Raw genomic sequence first — 23,735 nt, forward strand, 5'->3', positions numbered from 1 at the left:
AAAGTTAATAACATTTTAAACAACACAGTTTATTCAAACACGCAAATTGGAATTTCTTGTTTCAATAATCAGAGCGAGGGAATTTATTTGACAAGAAGAACATTAATTTTACATGAACAAAAATCAAACATACTTTTAATATCCACCAACTCCTCGATGATACATTCCAGCGTGGTATTGGTGTAAACCTTGTGTTGGTCCGCCACTTCCATCATCTTCCTCTTCCTCATCCTCTTCATGCTGTGGTTGATGATGGCTCAATCGATGATGTGCTTGTTGATGATAATTTACTTGTTCTTGTGTTGCTTGATTTAGTGTATCTTCTTCCTCTTCTTCGTTGTAGTTTGCTGAATTTACCTTCTCGCATTCATCGATCCATTCGCTGTAAACGTCAATTGCAGACATGATGTAGGTAATGTTCGTTTGATATTGTGCTCCGCAAATTCTACACGTTAGCTTTCCGGTGCTTTGCTTTCTATCAATGACGCATTCGACCGTACCTTCGTGATTGCAGAAAGGACAATCGAAAGAAGTCGGCAACTTGGGTTGGACTTTCTTTGGTGGTGGTTTCCTAGTCTTTCTTTTTCCCATTATTTTTTGTTTGAGTAACGTCTTTTTTGTGCTCAAGATCAAATGGGCACTCGTTGTTTCTGCTCTGAGCTTGTGTATGAAAAAGGTTTTTGGGTTGTGGAACTTGACAACAATTTTAACACATTTAATTCGCCAAAATGAAGAATGAACAATTGTTACATTTGTTTGGCATCGTCAAGATGAAGTCCTCCCAATAATTTCTCTGGAGTGTATTCCATCAGGCCAATCTTCTCAACTGTGTCAATCAAGTCGTAGACAATTTCTTCTCTAACTACACTATCCTTTCTGTACTGAGGGTGAGATCTAACAAATTCTCTGATAAATGCAGCATTGGTTTGAAGTTTTCCGCTTGCTCTTAAACTCACCAAGCTTAGGTATCTCTCAAGAGAAATTCTATCTTTCACTTCACAATGCATTTGATCGAGATATTTTCTTACGAGAGGAATGAGCCCAACAAATTTCTTGTCCTCTTCGTTCACACCGTTCATAATTTCATCAACGCTCAACTCTCTGGTGCATTTCTTCAAATCATTCTCACTCATGTTAATATTAGGATCAGAATCTAAACACACTCTGAACTTAAACTTTTGGTTAAGCACTGCATCTCTAAGATGAGCTTTTTTCATGTTGAGATCCACCTCGGATAAAGGCATTAACATATTAAGCTTGAAAGATAAAATTGCTCTTGTCAATAGAACAATGAAAACAGTGAATGCAGCATTTTCAAAATCTGTAAGTTGAACTTCCATCACTCTGAATTCAACTCTCCAACCAATGGAGGAGTTTGGTCCTGGTGGTGGCTTAAATCTAACGGTTTGCCAGTTTGTAGATTGTAAGTTTTCAAAGTGAACGCTTTCGCTGTTATCGTCAATTTCCTTGCAATCTGTGAATATGACGAGAGGGTCACGAATAAAGTAATGAGCAATATGTCTTGCTAGCTGCTCATCAATGTTACTTTCACGGAGAGTGTTGTAAGACTTTTCATCCACTTCAATGTTAAGATCGCTAAATTGTTTTGCTTGTGCATTTTCTCCAATGTACAAGCTAATGGAATCATATCTGCTCTTTGTGATATGCTTGGTTTCATCATCTCTTCTATCATCTACGCTTGCACTTACTATATTCCATCGGACATCTGTTTCTGCCAAAAGGCCACGTGCTAAAGGTGTTGCAGCTGTGAGAGCTAACATGATTGGACATAAAACAGCCAACTGGTCGTAGAGGTTTCTTGCTTCATGAATGTCTCGTGCCAACAATGTACTTTGCATGCAACAGCAGCCCATTCCAAAAGCCATTGCATCCATGTGGATGAAATGCTCAAACTCTGTAACCAATCTAGTAGCAGAAGATGAAATCATCATTTGTTCCTTTTTTTGCTTGATTAATTCATCAATGTTTGGATAGTAACTTGAGTCTTCGTCTAAATGGTGAACTCTTTTACCAATATTAACATCAGTGTGTTCATCAATAAATAATGGAACGAGAATGTTCACGTTTTTTCCTCTTCTGAGTCTAATATTTCTAGTGAGAGTTCCAAATCTTGGATGCTCATTGGTAATAATATCAGGTATGTAGGGAGATCTTGCAATTGGGCCATTGAATGTCAACAACTCATTTTCTTCGTTTTGTGACAATGGTAAAATATCTGCAATGTGGGAATATGGGCTAGTATTCATGTCATTCATCAAAATTTTCCTTGTTGCTCCCAATAATGGATACAAAGACATGGTAACAACAGAGTTTGTAACTTTTGGAGATTTGATATGTTCCAAAATTTTAGGAACAGTTGATTGAGCAATCATTCTTCTTTTCTTCATTGATTCCTCGCATTTCAAGTAGCACGAAATGCATCCTTCATATGGAAAGAAGGGAGTTCCTTCAAGCATAAATCTGCCATACTCTGGCTTCCAACTAGCTAAAGGAGCATTTGGTAATAATTGATGATTGTAGTCATCTTCTTCTTTCATGAGTACATCCAATACTTGTTTGGCATGGAGAGAAAGGAAAATTCTCTTGTTCTCGGCATCTTTTTCCAACAAGAGATATTCAATTTCATCACCCCATTTCAATTCCTTGTCTGTTCTATCTTTTACCTTGTTGTAAATTATGATGAATTGTTTAATTCCGTGTTCCTTTACATAATCAATGAGTGATAACGCATCGGTCCATTTGAGAGGAGTTCCTGCTTTTAAAAGTCCCATCCTTTTGGTTTACTTTGAAAATTCAATGATCCGAAATGGTGTAGATGATGATTGTAGAATTTCCTGATGAAGAATGGGAGAGTACAGGAATTATCGACTTGGGCTGAACGAGCCTTGAAATTAATTTTTTATGATGATTAATTTTCAAAGCCTAGGTTGGACTCAGGGAAGGATGAAAGGCGTGCGGTCTATTAGACGCTCAGGACTGATTTTTACAAAAATTCATACATGCACGGTTTATTTAGAACTGATTTGTGCGTGCTGAGTTTTTGATCTAATAAGATTGGAATCTTGAGAACAATTAGCAGTTCAGTTCCTTAATCGTGCTGCCTAGTTATTTTGTTGTAAACTTTTGCAAAAAATGGGTAACACTTCTGCTCTCTCGACGTCGGCTGCTGTGGAAGTGTGTATTGTGAATATCAATGGTGCAACATGCAGTGGAAAGTCTACACTCGCAGAGTATTTGTGTATGTACAAGCGATGGGATTTATTTCATCCTGATGAAGATGAAAGGTCAAAGATTTAATAGTCCTATAGGTCCTATCGGACAAGATCATTTCATTACTAACAACATTCCGATATTTAAAAAGCACATTCTACATGACGATCAAAACGTGCAGCTATCAGATACGAAATCCATGTTTCGGGAATGGCCAAATTATGAATGTGAGCAGAGCATTAATTTCGTCCGTTTTGAACAGGTCATCAAAACAGCACGTGAGATCATTCTAAGCCAACATCATGATCTTGAACAAATGAAACGACAATTTATGGAACTAGGCTACACATTTTGGAATGAAAATTTTGATCCCTCTCAAACATTGATGATTTCAAACAAGAAAGTTTATTTAATTGTTGTTGAAGGATTTTTATCATGTTGTAGTTTTAATCTCATGTGCAATTTATTTGACATTAATATTTATTTAAATGCCTCAAAAGACTTGTGTCTTAAAAGACGATCTTGGAGAGATCAAAACAAAGAATTATCACAGGTCTCAAAAGAATTTATATCGTGGTTCAATGAGCTTGTTTGGCCATTCCATCAATTATATAGAACTAGACAGCTTTCGAATATCATCAAATCAGGAAGACCATTTTTATGTCTCAATTCGAAAGATGATATTGAGGAGTTACAAGGAACAAATGAGGAAAAATTAATTGATAAGGTCTCAAGTTTTATTAACGACTTGTTAATGAATAGAGGAGAGTCACTATCACTCATGCATCATGAGCTTCCTGACTGGTTTGATTTGAACACGAATTACGAAGAGAGTGAAAAAGAATTAGAACAATTTCTCTTCTCCCATCACATTAAATAGACAATGTCGATACATACACAAGTTTAAAACGATCATTGTGCCTCCCTACCTCAAGTACACTGGAGAGGTAGGTACCTTTTCGCAAAATTATCATTTTGAATTCACACAATTGGATTATGGCGAACCCTGAAAAAAATGCCGCAACAAACAACACCGCAAAACACCTCCACTTCCGATGATGGAAGACAAAGAAGAAGGAAAGAAAGTCCTCTCAAATCCATTCTCAAAATTCCATTATTTATTCTAGTTGTTGCCATGTTATTGAGAGTGTATTTTAAATTAGAAAAAAGTAAAGAAAAAATTAATCAACCAACGAGGACACTTATATACAATGCAACCATCGTGAATGAGAATAAACAATTTTTAGGTCATGTTCTCATTGAAGGAGAAACTATAAAGAAAATTTTTAAAAACAAGAAGAAGAATTTTGATTTAACCGAATTTCAACAAGACACAACTACTAAAATTATTAATGCTACTGGATTATATTTACTGCCAGGCGTCATTGATGATCAAGTACATTTCAGAGAACCAGGCCTCACACACAAGGCTACCATTTATACAGAATCCAAAGCTGCAGTTGCTGGTGGAGTGACATCTTTTATTGAGCAACCGAATACAAATCCACAAACCACAACTCAAGAATTACTTGAACAAAAATTTGAAATTGCCAAGAATACTTCTCTTGCAAACTTTTCATTCATGTTGGGAGGTACATTAACAAACTTACAAGAAATATTGAAAACAAATGGAAGAAACGTGGCAGGTATTAAGCTCTTTTTAGGAAGTTCAACAGGAAACATGTTGGTCGATGATCCAAAGGTGTTAGATGAAATTTTCTCAAAGACAAAATTACTCATTGCTGCACACTGTGAAGATGAAAAAACCATTCGTGAAAATTCTAAAGTTTACAGAGAGAAATATGGAGAAGATGTACCAATTCGTTGTCATCCAGAAATTCGAAGTGGTGAAGCATGTTTCTTATCTTCATCGTTTGCAGTGAATTTGGCCAAGAAGCATAACACTCGGTTACATATTTTCCACATTTCTACTGAGAGAGAAACACATCTCTTTGATAACAAGACGCCTCTAAAAGACAAGAGAATTACATCTGAAGTTTGTATTCATCACTTGTGGTTTACTGACAAGGATTATGAAACAAAAGGTGCATTGATCAAGTGGAATCCAGCTGTGAAAACTGAAGCTGACAGAGAAGGTTTATGGAAGGCATTACTCGATGACCGTTTGGATGTAATTGCTACTGACCATGCTCCTCATACCATTGCGGAGAAGACTAGTACCTATTTTAAAGCTGCATCAGGTGGACCTCTTGTTCAGCACTCATTAGTTGCCATGTTGCAATTTTATCATCAAGGCAAAATTAGTTTGAACAAAATTGTTGAAAAGATGTGTCACAATCCAGCAATTGTATTCCAAATTGAAAAGAGAGGTTACATTAGAGAGAATTACAAAGCAGATTTAGTATTAGTTAATTTGAATAAGCCTTGGATGGTAGACAAGTCAAATATTCTGTATAAGTGTGGTTGGAGTCCGTTCGAAGGAGTTGAATTCAAATCAAAAGTTGAAAAAACGTTTGTCAACGGAGCCTTAGTTTTTGATAATGGCGTGTTTGATGAATCAACGAAAGGGCAACGTTTGCTGTTCAACAGACGTTCATAAATACAATGTCAATAGATGGTCACCCTTTCTTTCAATAACGATGGTTTATTTCATGAGACCCTTATTAATCTCCAACTGCATATGCTTCTTCGTTTAACTTTCTGAGCCTTCTGTGAGAATGCTGTATCCATTTCCAATCAACAATACGCTTATCATTGTACAAGATATTTCCATCATAGTCAGGATTTACAATTACATGAGTAATGTCGTTGCTTCTTGTATTAAAATCGTCTACAATTTCTCCACCATAAGCTATGATATATCTCCTCAATTCTCTTTGATTCTTAACTGCTGGATCAAAATAAACAATACATCCTTCAAAGAAAGAAGGTAATGTAGCTTGGGGTCCTTCAAGATCCACATCGGCAATGTTTGGCTTGCTGTTTGACAAGTTCAAGTTAATGTACTGCAGCATCTTGTTTTTCAAGTTATTAATGCTATTGATAAGTTCTTCCTTGTTTGTGTCATCCTCGTCCATTGCCAGTTTAGCAATGCTTCTCAAAAATTTAGGGCTAGGTGTATTTAGAGACCATTTCTCGAAAAAGATCATAATATCACCTTCTTTGGCACAATTTGTGGCAGCTTCAAAAATGTCTTGGCTGATAAAATCAGAAAAGGACTTTTTCATGCTTGGAGATTCATCAAAAAACTTTTTAAACCTCAAAAGTTCTTGTTCTTCTGAGGGAGATAGACCACACTTGTCTACGGTTGTAGTAGTAGCTGTTGGTGCTGAGACAGAGGTTGTTGATACTTGTGGTACTTCTCTTCGATCATGTGAAGGCCTTGGATTATCTGAGGTAGCGGTCACAGCTGCAGAATCATTCTTGGAAAGAGTATCAGTTTGAGAAATGTTACGTTCTGAAGAGTCAGAATCTTTGGTCTCTGGTTGATTATCAGATTTACCTTCATTCTTCTTTTCTGATGTTTTAGAATCTGATATTGCTTGTTCTGCTTTTCGAGTCACTTTTTTCTTTTTTCGCTTTGGGACATATTCACCATCTTCCGCCTCCATATCCTTTTCAGAGCTGTCTTCACTCAGTTCAAAGTCAATGTCAGATCCTAGTGATGCTTCTGCTTCCTCTTCATCTGCACTTAATAAATCATCTTTTACCAACGAGTATTTTCTTTCATTCATTCGTCTTAATTTTGAATAACAATCATAAATCCACTCCTTAGTGACAATTTTTGATCCTTGCTTTTGTGCTTCACGGCCCTTATCAGAAACAAATGCAGCAACTGTTGAATAGAGTGGTTCATAATTACCTATCGCTTATAATATAAAATTCACGTACCTAAATGTGTAATGTCGGGCCGTACTTCTGGTCTATAACCAGCACCCATTTCCAGTGCCTTTTCTCTTAATGCACTTCTCTCAGGGTTTTGGATACCACTAATTGCAATAACACAACCAACAAGAACGTTTTCTTTTGAGGTTACGGGTCCATCTTTAAGATTCTTTTTGTCCTTAATTGTCGTCTTGTTACTCACTACAAAACCAGCTAGATTTCCATTTTCGTCGGCATCGCTGGCGTCGTCAATCATTCTTTCTTCATCATCAGTATCAGATGGATCTGACGAATATTTCTTTTTCTTGGTTGCCTTTTTTCTTGTTGTTGCTTTCTTTTTGTCTGCTTTGTTTGATTTTTTGTCTTTCTCGCTATCTGATTTATCACTTGTATCCAAATCGTCAATTGATTTAAACTTGACAGGCTTCTTTTTGGTTTCTGTCTTTTTTCTAGATCTTTTTTTTGAAGTGTCAGACTTCTCAGAATTGTCATCACTGTCATTAGTTTGAGATGATGATTTTGTTGGTTTTGCCGTAATACCACTTGGCAATGTCCTTTTCTTCACAGTGGAAGCAGAAGAGACGCTTGATTTTGTGCTGGTTAAATCTGGCTTGATGTCTAACGAGGGAGAGGCTGAGAGTTTAGTGTGAGCCATCTTTTTTGCTTGTTCAAATTTCTCTTGAGGGTTTTCGTCTTTCATGTCATCGTCATCAGAAAGTAATGGAATGTCCAATGTTGCTCCTTTTATGATTGGAGTCGTTGTTGGCTCTGATGTCTTGGTTGCTTCTGAATCTACTTTTTCAACAGCAAAATATGTCAAACCTAAATAGTTTCCAGAGTAAGATGACGTTAATTTTATGCGAATCTTCTTCCACCCTCTAAATTCTTTTTCGGCTTGTCTCATCAATGCAGACCTATAGAGAGATTTTGGATTGAAAATGTGGAGATCTCTAAATTTCGATTTGGTCTTCAAATCTTGAAAGTTTAGCATGGGTGTGGCAGGAAGTAATACAAGAGATTTGCTTTCATCAAACTTCCCATTGCCTTCTTCCGATACACATACTTCAATCAAAGCAGACCCATTATTCCTGACAATCACGTTATCAATTTTGAAGTTATCATCAAGAATGTCTAAATAAATAAAACATGTTTTGGTATCATCTTTTGTTTGAAAGAAGCTATCATCATCAAGTAGAATATTTTCGGGAGCATGAAAAGCATCCAATTGATCATCTTTTCTCTCCACACCCGAAACGTAGAGCCTTGCTTTGGTCATTTTTTGTTGTTGTGAATTTTTTAAATTTTTCAATCCAACATTTTGGAAGAGCGGCAAATTTTTCAACGTTCCAATAAGTGATGGAAACCTTTTACTCTTCGTCAAAATCCAACTGTACAACATTACTAGTATTCGTATCACCATTTGCTTCTGTGGGTTCTTCTGTCGCTAGCTCAATAATAACTTCTTCAACACCATCTTCGTCATCAGAAAAAACAGCCATTGGTTCATTGAGGTCTGTGACAGGTGAAGCTTCTGCCTCACTTGAGCCACTGGAAACGTCGTCAAGTTCAATTTCTGCATTATCCTCTTCTAATTCTTCTACATCGTCATCACTTCCATCAACGACAAATCTTCTGTCTTCTTCTGTGTAATCATCATCACCTTCTTCATCCTCTTCATCTGAGATGGCGAAATATACAGCATCTTCAGTATCGAGAGGAACAATAACTTGAGTGCGATTATTACTGTGGTAGCTCATACAAATATTCAAGAGTAGCTTGTAGAACAATTGGCCGTCAATGTTTGTGGAGATTAATTTGAGTAAAAAGTAGACGAACACTCGTGGAGCGATATTTTGTAAACCTAGCTCTCTTATACAGCGTTCTATAAAGGTGTGATGGAAGGAGCATCGTGATCGATCACTCTCTCCATCGTAAATGATGTCCATTAAATGTTCTGCTTTCTCATCTCCTAAAAATTGACCTGTAATGGTTAGCCGTCCTCCATCCAAATATGCATCGTCAATGATATTACAATTAATGGTTGCCTTAAATTCAGCATAGTGACCAATGGTACTGAAAATAATAAAATCAAGCTTATGAGTCTCTCCAAGAGCATTATTTTCTTCTCGTCCAAAATATAAACTATTCGTAACAATAATGCTGTTTCTGGACTTTGTAAATCGTCTAAATTGTGTCATGACGTTGTCTAGTACTGATAAATCATGCCTACTAAAATTAGCTTCTGTTTCTTCATCGCTATCATCCGTAAGATCAATGGTTCTTTGTAATAAAATGTTTAAAAGTGCTCTAAGGATGTTCCTTTCATTCTTGATATCATCAACTTCTTGAATAAATTCTAGAGCTCGTAGAGAAAAGTCAACTTGTTTTTTCTGGAGGTCAAAGAATCTTGTAAATACTGCTTGAGATCCTAAGCATTCAGAAAATAAATTTGTTGCATCATTGATATCATCTGCACGATATGCACGTTCAACCAAGCTGTCTTGTTTTTTGAGAAATTTCGTCAAAGAGGACCCTATTGAGTGTTTTAACACAAATGCATATCTTGTTTTGAATGCCAGCAAAAAATCACATTCACCCACTTGTTCTTTTTTCACATTCAAATCTTCAAAAAAGATTCTCTTATATAAATCGAACCAAAAGAAATTATTGTTTAGCAATGCGTTTCTCCAATCTTTACAAACAACCATGATACTTGTGAACAACTTTCTTGGTGGTAAAAATTCACAAATAGTCATTAAACAATCCAAACTGAATCTTGAGTCACGATCTTTTTTTTGTTTTTTCCAATTTTGAAAGAATTCAAACTCTGCTTTTCGTTTCAATGATAACTCTTCTTCATTACACGTTTCTAATTTTGGTACTACTGTTTCCGAGAACATTGATGCATTCGGCATTGCTTCTAATTCTCCACCGTTGGCTTCTTGAGAAGAAGACGATGAGACTCCATTCCTTGAAGCTTTTACCTTCTGCTTTAATAACTTGATTTTCTTCAACAACTTTTCATCACCGTTCATTGTGTTTGAGTAAAGGTCCAGAGATGTTCAGCGCTGAAGATGTGGTTGTTTCCGAGAAATTTGTGTGATGATTCAATTTATTTTTTTTGAAAATATGAACGAAAAATTTTGTACTCGGCGCAACATTTTTCACTCAAAATTCTTTGATCGTTTCATTGCCAGGATAAACCTCAATGGATTTCAGCTCCAAACTAAATGGTCCCTCATTCATCGAGCTAATTCCAACACCAAGTGTCAAAATATCGTAAATAGGTGCTGTTGTACCTAATTTAGCTCTTCTAATGGCGCTAATGGACGTCTCTTCACCCATATTATTTACACAAAAACTTGTGAATGGAATTTCAGAAACCAACCACTCCTCACCACTTTCTGGATCGATTTCAGTATAAAATTTTGTAGCTTGCATCTTGTATCCTACTGCACTGTGATAATATGTGGTATGTTCTCGAAGAATTGATGGAACGAGAGGAGCATAAAAGAAAATATCGTCCACGAAATGATTGAATTCAAACTGTAGCTGGAAATCATCAGGTCTCTCTGTTCGATATTTAATTTTAATACCTCCGTCCTCATAGTCTGATAAATCTAAATGAAGTGCAGGATACTATTTTCATGTGTTTTTAAAATCAAAATATCAAAATTATTTGAATTATTTTTTCAATAATTAAAATAATTTCAATCAAAATAGATGATTTGAGGTTGAACACTCATTTCGGAAACATACCACAAACCACATTCTTGCAAACGATGGCAATACTTTCTTTCCATTTGTAAGGGTATATAATTGTCCTTGAAATATACAACTATCATTGTTTGTCTTGACCAATTCACAATCGGATTTTCCTCCAAATATTGTGTCGGTGATGAGCGTCCAATTTGAAAGATGAGTGTTCGAATTAAATTGATGTAGTGTCCTAGAAGGTGTTCCCATATCAAAGCGAAGAGCTCTGTCATAAAATTGCTTCATCCTTTGTGCAACAGAATGTTTCAGATTTAACGCTTGCGTGAGGAACGGAACTTTGTAGAGAACCATTTTTTTCGAAATGATAAGAATCATAAAAATTTGGGCAATTATAGCTTATTGACCACCCTTATTTCAAACAACAACATGCATGAAACATAATCACGATTAAATTACAATTCTTTAGTGGTGATGAGCTTGACGTTTCCATAATTCAGAATAAAGACCATGTTCATGTTTGATTAATTCAGCATGTGTACCCACTTCAGCAATAGAGCCATAGTTGTCGAGTACAATGATTTGATCAGCGTTTTGTATGGTTGACAATCGATGCGCAATCATGATGGTACTTGTTTTAGAAAATAATTCCTCAATGGCTGACATGATTCGTTTTTCAGATTTGGAATCGAGAGAGGATGTAGATTCATCACAACATAAAATCTTTGGTGCTCGTAAAATTGCTCGAGCAATAGCAGTTCTCTGTTTTTCACCACCTGACAATTTCAATCCTCTCTCACCAACTTGTGTGTCTAGACCTTTTGGTAGCCTTTCAATAATTTCAGTGAGATGAGCTTTGTCTACAGCAGCTTTAATTTCTTCATCAGAGCTTCCTAATCTACCATATTCAATATTATGTTTTAGAGTATCATTGAAAAGTACGCAATCTTGTGGAATGAATCCCATGATTCTTCTAAGGCTTTCCAGAGATACACTTTTGATGTCTTGACCATTCACTAAAATTTGTCCCTCTGTTGGGTCATAAAATCTGAATAATAGTTTCAGTATGGTTGATTTTCCACTACCACTTGGACCACAAACACCCAAGGTACTACCTGGCTTTACGACAAAGGAAACATTATCAAGAATCTTCCTTCCTGCTTCATAGGAGAATGAAACATTTCTAAATTCAATTTCTACTCCTTCATGTTCATTGACCACTAGTTCCTTATCAGTGATGTTTTGTACATTTGACTTAGTATCAAGCAATGAGAATAAATGCTCAATATCGGTGATTGCTTGGGTGGTTTCTCTGTACACAGTACCCAAAAAGTTCAGAGGAATCGAAAGTTGGAACAGTAATGTGTTTACCATTACCAAGTCACCAACTGTTAAATCTCCAGTCATTATTTTGTTTGCTGTCAAATACATAATGTAGGTTAATGCCAATGAGAAAATAAATGATTGACCGAAATTTAGGGTGCTTAAACTGGTTGAGATATGAACAGAAGAATCTGCAAACTTCTTCAAATATTCGTCATATCTCTGAGCTTCATATTTCTCGTTCTGGAAATACTTCACTGTTTCATAATTAATTAAAGAATCAACAACTCGACTGTTTGCATCGTTTTCTGCCTTGTTCATTTGTTTTCTGAACTTGGTTCTCCACTGTGTAATTGCAATAGTCCATGCTCCGTAAAAGAATACTGCTCCCAATGCTGTGAGAGCGAAGTTTGCACCATAACTAAAGTAAAAAATGGAGCTAACGACACTGAGCTCGAAAAGTGTTGGAACGATGTTAAATAACAAGCTGGTAAGTAAAAAGTTAATTCCTCGTTTTCCTCGTTCAATTATTGTGCTCAAAGCTCCAGTTTTTCGTTGCAAATGAAACGAAATGTCCATGGTAAGAAGATGTTCGAACACTCTCATCGATACAAGTCTAATTGATGCTTGTGTGACTTTTGAAAATACAGCTCCTCTTAATTCTGTGAAAAGAGACGATAAAGTTTTTGCAATACCATAGCCAACAATCATTGAAATTGGTCCCATTGTAAACCAAATTGTGGGGTCTTGCACAATGGCTTCTGTACTTGGTCCCAACGAGTCAACAGCGTGCTTAAAGAAGTATGGAACGGCCACGTTAAATAATTTTGCTCCTATTAAAAATCCAAAAGCAGCAACAACTCTTCCTCTCAAGCCAGAATCTTTTGGCCACAATAATGTAGAAACATGAGAAAGAATTTTTCTTGCAGATCCTTTTTCATTCACGGCAGTTGCTTGGTCAGAAGTTGTTGTGGCTGCCGTAGAAATACTTTCTGTGGATGATTCAGCACTCTGACTCTTGTTTCTCATCTGAATGGATTGTACATTTAAAAACATTTTTGTTCCCGATGAAGAAGATGACCTCGCATAATTATTAAACTTTAAATTGTTATGCACATTCCTTGATGTACTCGGACTGATACAACCATTAAAAACCGTATAATCTGTATTATTCAAAAACAAGCTTGGAAGATGCTTGTTGTGGTTGTTATTCAACACTTTCACCCGAGATGATCCTTTGTAAGCGTTCATCAAGCCGGATCTTTTGAGCATTTTTAAAAATGACTTTAGATGCCTACCGAGAGAGGCAAGAAGCCTTTGTTTCCGATATTACAGGGACTACTCCATTGGAAGTTTTTGGTTTGAGTATGGCTGTAGTGTTGATTCCGAGTGTAGAATATTATTTGAAACGATTTTTGGAAAAAAGAATCTCACGATTATTACTTGAAATTATTTTCAAAATAGCGTTTTATTTTGGGATTGAAGCCACTATTGTTTTGAATAGACCCATCATTGGAAATAGTTTTTCGCTGGGACTTGTGTTGTTGTGGAGCTTTACGATTTTATTGATTGTAATATTTCAAATGACTTCTGTGGACAGGCATGATGACGGCCATATCAAGCATGACGAAAAACTAGAGAAAACCAACCAACATATTGAATTTATCTCTGAGTATCGTCACAGTATGCAACTTTCAACAATTATGGCAATACTTATGGTAGATTTTCAAATATTTCCAAGAAGATTGGCAAAAACAGAGAACTTTGGTTATTCATTGATGGATTTGGGAGTAGGGAGTTTCGTATTCAGTGGAGCCATAGTTTCAAGTGCTGCAAGGAGAGTTGTAAACCCGTCTACTTCAAGAATAAGCTTTTCCAAGCTTATCCATTCGCTGCTGCCATTGACAATTCTTGCAGTATTTCGATTTTTGTCTGTGAAAACTGTGAATTATCAAACACATGTTTCAGAATATGGAGTTCATTGGAATTTTTTCACAACACTCGTATTCCTCTGTTTATTGTCATTCATTACTGACGAGGTACTGCATTTGACAAGCTCGTGGAAGAAAAGCTTGACATTTGGACTGAGTTGTGCCGTTCTGCAACAATGGATCCTCTCTGGTCCGTTGAATCTTCAGCACATCATATTACATGAGGAACGTAGTAACCTTATTTTAGCAAATAAGGAAGGATTTGGAACACTACTTGGTTATTTATCCATTCATCTTATTGGGGTTGGTGTGGGTCAGTTCACATTTATGTACCACAGTATTGCAAAACGATATTTGAAATTCTTGATTACACTTTCATTGATCACGATCATCATAGCATTTGCCCCTTTTTATGCGTATGGTGGGCAACACTTTATTGAGCCTGCGTCTCATTTAATTGAGGAAACTTATCATTTTCAGATCAACAAAGAATTCTTTATTGATGACGTTTTATTTACGATATTTATTCCATCGAGACGAATGACAAACTTTGGATATATCGTTTGGACAATCTCTTTTAACATCACTCTCATTACGTTATTTTATTGGATGTCTCAAATAACGCCTTTGAAGAACAAAATATTTGCATCTTCATATACCTCCGTTGTTAGAGATGCCATGAATTTTAATCCACTGTTTTCGTTTTTGTTTGCTAACCTCTTGACAGGAGCAATTAATCTTTCCTTCCAAACAATAGATGCCAAAACAATAACGTCGACCTTAATTATTTTGACGTATGGATTTGTGGTCTGCTTGGTAGGAGTGTTTCTGTATGATAAAAAGAGAAAGATATTCTAGACTCTAGCATCATTGGCAGAATTAAACTACTCCTTTGGTATTGTAAATATTGCTACACTTTTTTAAGGTCTGTATTTTGTAAATTATGGACCAGTTATATAAATACTTTATTTGCAATTTTTATTTGACTATTGCTGCACTTGTATTTGTTTCATCACCACCTAGACATTGGATAGCTTATGGTTAGCTATCACAATAGGTACTTGTGCTTGAATTTCCATTGAATGATGCTGTAAGGTAATTCTTTTCATTCTTCAATTCATCTCCTTTGGGTGACTCTGGAATTTTCAGCTGAATTAAGTTCTGCTAAGCGAGGCGAGTTTTGCAAAAGTGGACAATCAGTCTCAAATGGAGTAAAGTCGTAAAATATCGTACATTCATAGTCGCATTCTTCCTCGATCACTTCCTCGGTTAAATCAAATTTCTTACTGCTTCTCGCAGACATTGGATTTTCATTACCTTCATCTTCTTGTTGCAACTTGATTTTTGGACCATCATTCTTAGAATCATTTACGAGATATCTTCCGGCTTGTTGATTAAATTGAAATATCGATCGGAGAGTGTTATTTAAATCTCCAGGTTTGTTTCCGATTTCATTTTCAGGACTCACACCATCTTTCCAAAATACTACATTTGTGATACTACCTCCATGCCTTTCCCTGATTTTTTGTTCAATTGTATAAAGGTTAGTCGATTCCCTCACCCGGAGCTGAAATCCCATGTTTTCCCAATTCATCAATCTTACTTTAACTCTGACCCACTTATCCTCAACTTCTGCAAACACCTCCGGAGGGGGAGGAGTGTAATTTTTCGACATTTCGATGAGTAACTGATCAATCTTGCTCGCTGCATTCTTTCTGGATCCTTTTGCTGTTGAAGCTTTCCTCTTCTTGGCCATTTTTATTTTGTTAAACGAACTTTGTAATTTTTTTGGCGCCAAGCCCAACTAACGACATTTCATTTCAAACAAACTCAGTTTCCACCGGCTTCTGGAAAGGCTGACAATTTTTTAAAATAATTAATCAAAAAAAAATGAGATTCAAAGCCACCCTGATCAATCAAAAGCTCTTCCTGAACATTGTGCAAGCGCTCGAGAAAGTGGACAAAAATGGTCTCATTCGTCTCAGCAAATCTAAAATTCTCTTCGTCTCAAAACAATCCGATGGTGAGAATGTTCAAGTGTACGGAACAGTTGTAGCACAGGCATTATTTTCGGAAATGAAAGTGTCTTCCAAGATCCGAAACGAAATTGCATTTGAAGTACACCTAAAGAATTTAGCATCAGCATTAAAAACTGGTACCAATGCGCTTTCCACCATTGTGAAATTAACAAGAAAGCATGATGTTGCATATTTATCTTTTGAAATTAGAACACAAGTATCGAAAAAGGAGACATCCAATGTTGTACAGGTAGTACAGGATGTTCCTATTCGAGTCCTACAACTTGAAGAAATTCAAGCTAGAATTGTGGAACCAGATTACTCTCAATTTTGTTCCAATCCTCTCATGCTAAGTCTACCCAAATTGAAAGAAATGAAATCCGTAATTGACAAAATGAAGTCTACACACAATGGAAACGTAGATGTTGCAGGCTCACCTTCAGGTCAACTCCGATTAGTGGTAAATAGTACTCTAGTGTCAATTAGAACAATTTACAAGGGATTAACTGTGAGGAGAGAAGGTATGAATACGAATGAAGTTTATACATCAGAAATTACTGTCAGATTGAAATCTCTTTCTAGATTCCTTCATGCTCATGTCACCAATCCGACTGATGTGGATTGCATTTTTATTGACGGCCATGCCTTAATCATGGATGTTAAACTTGAAACCAGTGGAGTTGAAGAGACAGACAAGAGTTATCTCACCTATTATATTGCTGCTGTGCAGGATTGAAAACTTGGCTACTTTCTTTGCGGAGTTCCACCTCCAACTGACTTTTTAAGCTCTCTAATTTGTAGTTCTGCCGCTTGTAGCTTTCGTTTGTACATATCAATCGCTGTTTGACCTCCATTTGAGTAGGATGCATTTCTCTCAGCGTTAATTTTTGTGTTAAGTTGTAAAATCTAGATTGTCAATAGAGGAATTATTGATTATGCTTGCCAGTGTTCTCAACAAAACGACCAACTCACCTTTTGCTCGTATTGCAATTTTAACTTTTGGATAGATTCCTCATGCTTACTTTGAATTTGAGTTAACTCCATGTGCAGCTTTTCATTCTCTTCATTCTTTACATTGACCTGGCTGAGAAGTTGAGACACTCTTTTTCTCAAATCATTCCTTTCGCTCTTTAATTTCTGAGAGTAGGAAACGAGCTTGGCGTTATTGGCTTCACTTTCCTTTAGAGTAGAGACTAGAGGATTCATTACAGTTTTTTCAAGAGAAGCAAGTTTTTTCTCCATTGTGCTTTCAACATCCTTAATCACCTGTTCGTCTTCTTCCGCAACGTGATTCCATCTCAATTCCAAATCAGAAACTCTCTCCAATAACTTCTTGTTCATATCCATTAATTTTGAATTCTCCAATTGCGTATCCACCACCCTTGAAGATGTCATTGAACATCTCTCCATTTCCGAATTCTTCATCTCAAGTTGTCTCTTAAGATCAACCAAGGCTTTCTCTAATTCCATCATTCTGCCTTGATACTCCTTCTCTATTTTCTCTCTTAAAGATGAACTCTCATTATTTTCCTTGTATTTAATCAAATCAATCAAATTCTAAAACATCCAAAGATGATTTTGCTTTTGATATCAAATAGTAAGCCTTACAAACCTCTTTCATCCAATGTAAGGTCAGAAACAGTTGATCCTTTCTTTCCATTTTTTCGTACGCTCCCAGATTGAAAAAAATGCAACGTTGTTCCGTTCTCTTCTCTCGGGCCTTTGTGTTATTGGGTCGTAAACGAGTGCTTCTTGATCCATCACATCATCATCCGTGCTTCACTCGTAATAACACTATTTTTTGTACAAATCCATGTTTAAATACATGGCTCATGAAAACAGAAAATAATGCAAAAAGCTATTCAAGTAAAAGAGAAAAGCCTGTTGATGTGCTATCATTGTGCAAAATCCGATATTTCGATAAAAGTGGTGAAAATGATGTTATTGAAGGAAAAAGAAAAATTGTTAAATTTGCTGTGGAAGCACATGTGGAAGACTCTTTAATATTAAATGAGAAAATAAGAATTGATAAATTATTGAGTCAACTACTTCCAATCAGCAGAGAATATGCTCAATTTTTGTTGAGCAATGGACACGTAAAAATTAATAATAAGAAAAGCAATGAAGATACAAAATTTGTAAAGTTTAATGGTATGGTTATGGATATTGAAAATAATTTTATTCACAACATCGATTAACTTGTAGATGTAATGTCAGATACAGCATTAATTTTTGAAATTTATCTTGAAAATAGACCTATCAATACACATATTATCACATCAGAACAAGAAAAGTTTCCATCAATACCTATACATGTACTGTACGAGGATGAAGATGTTATTGTTGTTAACAAACCTTTTGGATATACTGTTCATGCTAGTAAATCTCATCCTGAAGAGACAACAATGATTAATGCGATTCGCTATTACTGCACCAAAAAATATGAAGAGGATAAAAAGTCAAAAAAGAAATCTACCAAATCATCTCTTCCACTTGTAGTGAATCTTGCTCACAGATTAGAAACTCAAATGTCAGGTATTTTGATTTGTGGAAAAAACTCGTATTCCAACCAAAAATTAAGCGAACAATTTGAGCAGAACTCTGATATGGGCAAACAATATTTGGCTGTATGCGCAATTACGGACGTCAAAGCTCTCAAGAAAAAGCTGAATCCATATGCTTTTATGGAAGAATTTTTAGAGGATGAAGAGGATGACGCTTATCTAGCAACATTATCAGAGGAAGAATTGCTGCAAAGATATGGAATTAAGAAAGTGACGGCCTCAGAGTTAAAACAAGAAGGACTGCCAGACATTCTAAATTTGCAAGATTTTGTGGAATACGAAGAGGACGACGATATGGATCTCGTTGGAAAGCTGGAAGAACATGAGAATTTGGATACATCTGGCTGGATTGACTTGTCCAAAGATCATGATGACTTTGTTGAAAAGATGGAAAAGGCAGCCAAAAACAAAACAATAACAATGGAAGGAGCTGTCAAGTTGGTCAAACATGCAAGTACAAACAAGATGGTCGCACAGAAAGCAAACAGGCATGACGAGTTGATGAAAAACGTCAAAGTATTGAAGGATATCAAAACCGTTTGTAACGTATTGGAACTTAATGAGGAAAAGAGTGTTGCATTGGTTTCCATAACTATTCCCTCCGGATCCGTACAACAGGTGCGCTCTCATTTGGCAACATATGGAATTCCAATGCTTGGGGATTTGTTGTACTTTGATCAAGTGGACAACAGAATTCCCTACGCAATTTCACGATCTCACAATGTCAACCATATTTTGTTCCATTTGTACAAGATTTCTTTCCACCATCCAAATTCAGGAAAGAAGATTGTAGTTCGAGCTCCATTATTGTCTCCAATGAAAGATTTTATATCCAAGAATTTTTCCGAGTCCACAATTCACAAATATGCCAATCCAGAAACAAAAGAGGAATGAACTAGATAAATGTTTCACAAAAAACTTCATTAGGTTATATGTACAATATTGTGATTATGTGTTATTGAGATGGTTTTTCTTGATTTGAATTATCCAAGTAAGCAAGGAATCCTCTTAGCGTTTGAATGTATGTTTTAAGTGTTAACCTCTCAATGATGTCATGATGAGATCCATTTTCAATAGAAATGAATTTATATTGATACTGCTTTTGCACGTTACTATATAGTTCTTTTCCATGATCGTAAGGGACGACATCGTCGTTTGTTCCGTGGAAAACTATGCAAAGAAACAATGTAAATATGAAATTGTAATTTTTACAACTTACTGATTACAGGAGCTTTGACATTTGGAATTCTATTAATGTTACAAAACATATCAACAGGTCTCAAAAATACGCTCTGTGAAACAATACGACAAATTCTTTTTTGAAAAACATAGTAATTCATTCCTCATAGAGAAATATAAACTTACGATACAAATGCTAATTATGTTAAGTTGAAAATGTCACATTTTGATCTAATGCAAACAACTTACGACACTCTAAAATAAGACCCTTAATAGGATACTTATTTGCTAAATAGCATGACGGACCACTTCCTACAGACGTTCCGAATATTACTGAAATTCATGCAATCTCTATCACGCAGCTCAATGTTTTAAAACTTACCAATGTCTTTTGGATTCACCTTTTGAGCTTTTGTTAAATATTCATATGCAGCTTCAGCGCTCTCATACGTATCTTTACAGGTTTTTTGATGAGTTGTAAAATGTTATGACTGTGAGTATGACTTACCACTCTCCGATGGTTGATATTGATTTGCAAGTCCATAACCAACATATTCGTAATGAAGTACGTTCACTAATCAATGATTGGCCAAGTTTTACACGAGTATGTGTGTGACATCATCTAAACTCTTTTAAAAACCTACCATTCAAATAATCACGCAATACAACCAAAAAATCAAACTGAACAGACGAAAATAAAGAAAAACAATTAATTCCTCTGACACTCGTTCCTTCAACATACCATAGCGCCTATATCAGCAGCATTTCCGTGAGAATAAATAATGGTGGTTGGAGTGTCCTTGTTTGCCTTCATATAATAGCAAGGAATCATCTTTTTTGATTTTGTTGTGAGAAAAGTTACGGGATATGGATGATGTTCATCATAGGTTGGTTTTGGAGGAGCAAACACATATTGTGAGACAATTTGACCCATCTTGAAAATTATATATAATTTGAAATAAATAATTTAATACAACAATGAAATATTCAAGTCCGATACTGTTCAGGTAATAAACCCTATTGTATGATAGGTATTATTGATAATAAATTAAACAAAGAAGGCTCGAGGATAATAATTGTACAACGACGAATCCAATAAAACTGTCGTAAAATTTTTTTGACTTGTTATTTTGGTGACGAGTAAACGCATCACGACACTTGGAACTAAGGTAGAAGGGTTTTCTGATAGGGTTGGGAAGCTGCATACTAATAAAATTCATCATTATTCAATTAGAGGAAAGTTCAACCACATGAGATCGTGTCTGTTTTGCTTGTTAAGAACGTTAATTAAAAGAATGATCCACATAGGTTTCAAAGTCTATTTCCGTAAACATCTGTTCTGGCATAACAATTCGAAGCAGAATGTGAACCTCGTCCACAACGAGAACAACCACCTCCGTAAGAGCATGAGGATGAATCACTATCATCATCATCACTGCTACTACTCTCCAAACTAAATTGATTTTCTCTATAGATCGTTCTTGATCCGTTTCCAATAATATCTCTTCCAAACACATCATTCCTTGCAAAGCATTGAGAAGAATGATGAGAGGTATGTCCAAAGGTTCTATGAATGGATGATATTGTGTTTTTCTCTCATTACGATCTTTTGCCTTCAGGTAGCGAGGAATTTTGAGAGATTGAAAAGACTCCCTTATTAAGAATTTTCAAGTCAAGAGTTCGCGCTAAAAACTGTAAAAAATATGGACCGCTATGAGGTCATTGATAAGATCGGAGAAGGTAAGGAAGATGATTAGTCTTGGATAAGGAGAGTTCAATATATTGTCGATGATTTCATGTATTGATCATCATAATTTCTTTAATAATTATCATCACCCAATAATAATTGATTATCTCGCAACCACGATCAACAGGAACGTACGGAGTTGTATTAAAGTGCAGGGATAGAGAGAGCGGAGAACATGTTGCCATCAAACAATTCAAAGAGAATGATCGTAAGTTTCTAATAGTAGTACAAGTTACGAAACGTTGAATGATTGCAAGCAGAAAAAGATGAGATTGTTCGGAAAACAACAATGCGAGAGGTTAAATTATTGAAATCTCTCAAACATGAAAATATAATAACGCTTAAAGATGTTTTCAGGAAACGTGGGCGACTTCATCTGGTATTTGAGTTTTATGAAATGAACATGTTGGAGCATTTATCGCAACAACCAGAGGGGTTTCCTGAAGATATCGTCAAACTGTATATGTTTCAATTGGTCAAAGCAATAGCGTACTGTCACGAAAACCAAGTTATTCATAGAGACATCAAACTGGAAAATATAATGATTAATAGCAACAAACAGCTCAAACTAATTGATTTTGGTTTTGCTCGAACGATACCCAAGAAAGAAACTGAATTTACTGATTACATTGCGACTAGGTGGTACAGGTGTCCGTCTCTTTTGCTTGGGTGTAAACACTATGGGCCTGAGGTGGATATTTGGGCAATTGGATGCATTATGGGTAAGTTTACATGAAATCTCCAAGTGGTTGAAAATGGGGGTTGTAATAATTATTTAGCTGAACTGCTGACTGGCAAACCACTATTCCCAGGTCATTCTGAAATAGATCAACTCTACCTTATTCAAAAATTACTTGGACCGCTTACTAAAGAGCAAACAAAAATGTTCTTCAAAAACCCAATGTTCAACGGTTATAAATTCCCTGACATGACAGCCTGTGAAGGTTTGGAACGACGATTTCTGGGAAAAGTTTCAAAAAGTGGTTTATTATTCCTGAAAGGGTGTTTAAAAATTGACCCCAAAGAAAGATTTACTTCGACAGATTGTTTAAATCACAAGTTTTTTGAAAGTATTGACATTGGAAGATATCAAGTTGAGCCTACTGTTGAAACAATACAGAAGCCGATACTCGGCTCATCAACAAGCAAAGGAAATGTACTTCAAACTGTAAATTATTTGGAACACCGTGAGGAAAATGTAAATACAGCAAGAAAGAAAAAGGTGATAACAAAACCTTCTGAAATGATGACAGGATGTTTGGAATCAGTGGATGACTACCAACAACCAGAATTTGATATGTCAATATTACAACCCAACAAGAGAGTACGGTCAAGACAAGGAGGGAGAGATTACGAAGAGGATACATCTCGTTCGCAGTCAAGGACTGAGAAGCGAAAACCGAAATTAAGTGAAGTGCACCTTCAAAAATTGCCACTTCCAAAACCAGTTCCTACTAAAACTAACTTTAACAAACTACCATATTCCAACACGTATGAAAAGAAAAAGCCAGTCTCTAGCCAAAAACTGAGACATCTACAACCAACAGATAACTATCACGCGAAATCTCAATATGAGGTTATAGAGGAAAACATCGACCAAGAAAACGAGCCTGTGGGAAAGCAATTTTTATCTCAGAAAAAGGAGCTCAATAGAGCCCCTTCTTCATTTTCAGACAATCTAATACATGATGACTCCACATCATCGCCACGACTTTTAGGAGAAAAAGGTGTAAAGACAAGGAAAAGCAAGTCCAATTTAACTCTTCGAAGTTCTGTTAAGAACGGCTTTAGTGCGTTAGATCAGCCAAAAACAACGAACGTTGGCTGTCTGTCTCCAATCAAAGCTCTTCCTAAACTCCATCATATCAGCCCCCAGTCCCACCCTATACTAGGTGCTCAACAAGGGAGAAAGTCGGCCTCAACCAAGAAGATCCCTCTTGGCAATGCTTTAGAGTTGGGAAATATCGATGACCTAGAGAAGGACCTGTTTGATCACTTTTGTGGCGACAACAACCCAATTTCAATTACTAACGACCCAGTGTTAACCCATTCTAGAACCAAAACGCCGCCAGCATCATTGAGGAACGACCCTCATTCGCAGCACAGCCGAGTACATTTAAAGCCAATTCAAATAAACAACTAGGGGCCTCCCAAGTGCCGTAACCGATTTTTGTTTACAAAT

The 23,735-nt window shown here is 36.1% G+C and overlaps 15 protein-coding genes across 15 annotated transcripts; 6 read left to right on the forward strand and 9 right to left on the reverse strand.

Moving 5' to 3' along the window:
• Window positions 1-135: 135 nt before the first annotated feature.
• Window positions 136-591, reverse strand: C9374_008655 (uncharacterized protein; the record flags this gene model as incomplete). Its single annotated transcript, XM_044698755.1, has 1 exon — window positions 136-591. One exon carries the CDS (start codon window positions 589-591, stop codon window positions 136-138), a length of 456 nt encoding a protein of 151 aa, XP_044545295.1.
• A 155-nt stretch (window positions 592-746) lies between these two features.
• C9374_008656 (uncharacterized protein) lies at window positions 747-2,792 on the reverse strand (the record flags this gene model as incomplete). Its single annotated transcript, XM_044698756.1, has 1 exon — window positions 747-2,792. One exon carries the CDS (start codon window positions 2,790-2,792, stop codon window positions 747-749), a length of 2,046 nt encoding a protein of 681 aa, XP_044545296.1.
• A 361-nt stretch (window positions 2,793-3,153) lies between these two features.
• C9374_008657 (uncharacterized protein) lies at window positions 3,154-4,111 on the forward strand (the record flags this gene model as incomplete). The annotated part of the gene is made up of 2 exons (XM_044698757.1): window positions 3,154-3,259; window positions 3,306-4,111. The coding sequence occupies 2 exons, from the start codon at window positions 3,154-3,156 to the stop codon at window positions 4,109-4,111; spliced, it is 912 nt and encodes a 303-aa protein (XP_044545297.1).
• Window positions 4,112-4,246: 135 nt separating this feature from the next.
• On the forward strand, window positions 4,247-5,791 carry C9374_008658 (uncharacterized protein; the record flags this gene model as incomplete). Its single annotated transcript, XM_044698758.1, has 1 exon — window positions 4,247-5,791. The coding sequence occupies one exon, from the start codon at window positions 4,247-4,249 to the stop codon at window positions 5,789-5,791; it is 1,545 nt and encodes a 514-aa protein (XP_044545298.1).
• Window positions 5,792-5,855: 64 nt separating this feature from the next.
• C9374_008659 (uncharacterized protein) lies at window positions 5,856-8,353 on the reverse strand (the record flags this gene model as incomplete). The annotated part of the gene is made up of 2 exons (XM_044698759.1): window positions 5,856-7,027; window positions 7,084-8,353. 2 exons carry the CDS (start codon window positions 8,351-8,353, stop codon window positions 5,856-5,858), a joined length of 2,442 nt encoding a protein of 813 aa, XP_044545299.1.
• A 91-nt stretch (window positions 8,354-8,444) lies between these two features.
• On the reverse strand, window positions 8,445-10,112 carry C9374_008660 (uncharacterized protein; the record flags this gene model as incomplete). Its single annotated transcript, XM_044698761.1, has 1 exon — window positions 8,445-10,112. One exon carries the CDS (start codon window positions 10,110-10,112, stop codon window positions 8,445-8,447), a length of 1,668 nt encoding a protein of 555 aa, XP_044545300.1.
• Window positions 10,113-10,245: 133 nt separating this feature from the next.
• C9374_008661 (uncharacterized protein) lies at window positions 10,246-11,145 on the reverse strand (the record flags this gene model as incomplete). Its single annotated transcript, XM_044698762.1, has 2 exons — window positions 10,246-10,716; window positions 10,837-11,145. The coding sequence occupies 2 exons, from the start codon at window positions 11,143-11,145 to the stop codon at window positions 10,246-10,248; spliced, it is 780 nt and encodes a 259-aa protein (XP_044545301.1).
• Window positions 11,146-11,256: 111 nt separating this feature from the next.
• On the reverse strand, window positions 11,257-13,170 carry C9374_008662 (uncharacterized protein; the record flags this gene model as incomplete). Its single annotated transcript, XM_044698763.1, has 1 exon — window positions 11,257-13,170. One exon carries the CDS (start codon window positions 13,168-13,170, stop codon window positions 11,257-11,259), a length of 1,914 nt encoding a protein of 637 aa, XP_044545302.1.
• A 224-nt stretch (window positions 13,171-13,394) lies between these two features.
• On the forward strand, window positions 13,395-14,903 carry C9374_008663 (uncharacterized protein; the record flags this gene model as incomplete). The annotated part of the gene is made up of 1 exon (XM_044698764.1): window positions 13,395-14,903. One exon carries the CDS (start codon window positions 13,395-13,397, stop codon window positions 14,901-14,903), a length of 1,509 nt encoding a protein of 502 aa, XP_044545303.1.
• Window positions 14,904-15,162: 259 nt separating this feature from the next.
• Window positions 15,163-15,801, reverse strand: C9374_008664 (uncharacterized protein; the record flags this gene model as incomplete). The annotated part of the gene is made up of 1 exon (XM_044698765.1): window positions 15,163-15,801. The coding sequence occupies one exon, from the start codon at window positions 15,799-15,801 to the stop codon at window positions 15,163-15,165; it is 639 nt and encodes a 212-aa protein (XP_044545304.1).
• A 134-nt stretch (window positions 15,802-15,935) lies between these two features.
• Window positions 15,936-16,799, forward strand: C9374_008665 (uncharacterized protein; the record flags this gene model as incomplete). The annotated part of the gene is made up of 1 exon (XM_044698766.1): window positions 15,936-16,799. The coding sequence occupies one exon, from the start codon at window positions 15,936-15,938 to the stop codon at window positions 16,797-16,799; it is 864 nt and encodes a 287-aa protein (XP_044545305.1).
• Window positions 16,800-16,807: 8 nt separating this feature from the next.
• C9374_008666 (uncharacterized protein) lies at window positions 16,808-17,473 on the reverse strand (the record flags this gene model as incomplete). The annotated part of the gene is made up of 2 exons (XM_044698767.1): window positions 16,808-16,969; window positions 17,036-17,473. 2 exons carry the CDS (start codon window positions 17,471-17,473, stop codon window positions 16,808-16,810), a joined length of 600 nt encoding a protein of 199 aa, XP_044545306.1.
• Window positions 17,474-17,751: 278 nt separating this feature from the next.
• C9374_008667 (uncharacterized protein) lies at window positions 17,752-19,521 on the forward strand (the record flags this gene model as incomplete). Its single annotated transcript, XM_044698768.1, has 2 exons — window positions 17,752-18,214; window positions 18,269-19,521. The coding sequence occupies 2 exons, from the start codon at window positions 17,752-17,754 to the stop codon at window positions 19,519-19,521; spliced, it is 1,716 nt and encodes a 571-aa protein (XP_044545307.1).
• A 61-nt stretch (window positions 19,522-19,582) lies between these two features.
• On the reverse strand, window positions 19,583-20,740 carry C9374_008668 (uncharacterized protein; the record flags this gene model as incomplete). The annotated part of the gene is made up of 8 exons (XM_044698769.1): window positions 19,583-19,797; window positions 19,847-19,941; window positions 19,993-20,002; window positions 20,056-20,139; window positions 20,189-20,260; window positions 20,315-20,380; window positions 20,451-20,487; window positions 20,549-20,740. The coding sequence occupies 8 exons, from the start codon at window positions 20,738-20,740 to the stop codon at window positions 19,583-19,585; spliced, it is 771 nt and encodes a 256-aa protein (XP_044545308.1).
• A 769-nt stretch (window positions 20,741-21,509) lies between these two features.
• On the forward strand, window positions 21,510-23,696 carry C9374_008669 (uncharacterized protein; the record flags this gene model as incomplete). Its single annotated transcript, XM_044698770.1, has 4 exons — window positions 21,510-21,546; window positions 21,681-21,761; window positions 21,814-22,275; window positions 22,333-23,696. 4 exons carry the CDS (start codon window positions 21,510-21,512, stop codon window positions 23,694-23,696), a joined length of 1,944 nt encoding a protein of 647 aa, XP_044545309.1.
• Window positions 23,697-23,735: the final 39 nt, after the last annotated feature.

The sequence above is a fragment of the Naegleria lovaniensis genome (assembly GCF_003324165.1).
Source record: "Naegleria lovaniensis strain ATCC 30569 chromosome Unknown tig034, whole genome shotgun sequence".
NCBI classification, from domain to species: Eukaryota; Heterolobosea; class Eutetramitea; order Acrasida; family Naegleriidae; genus Naegleria; species Naegleria lovaniensis.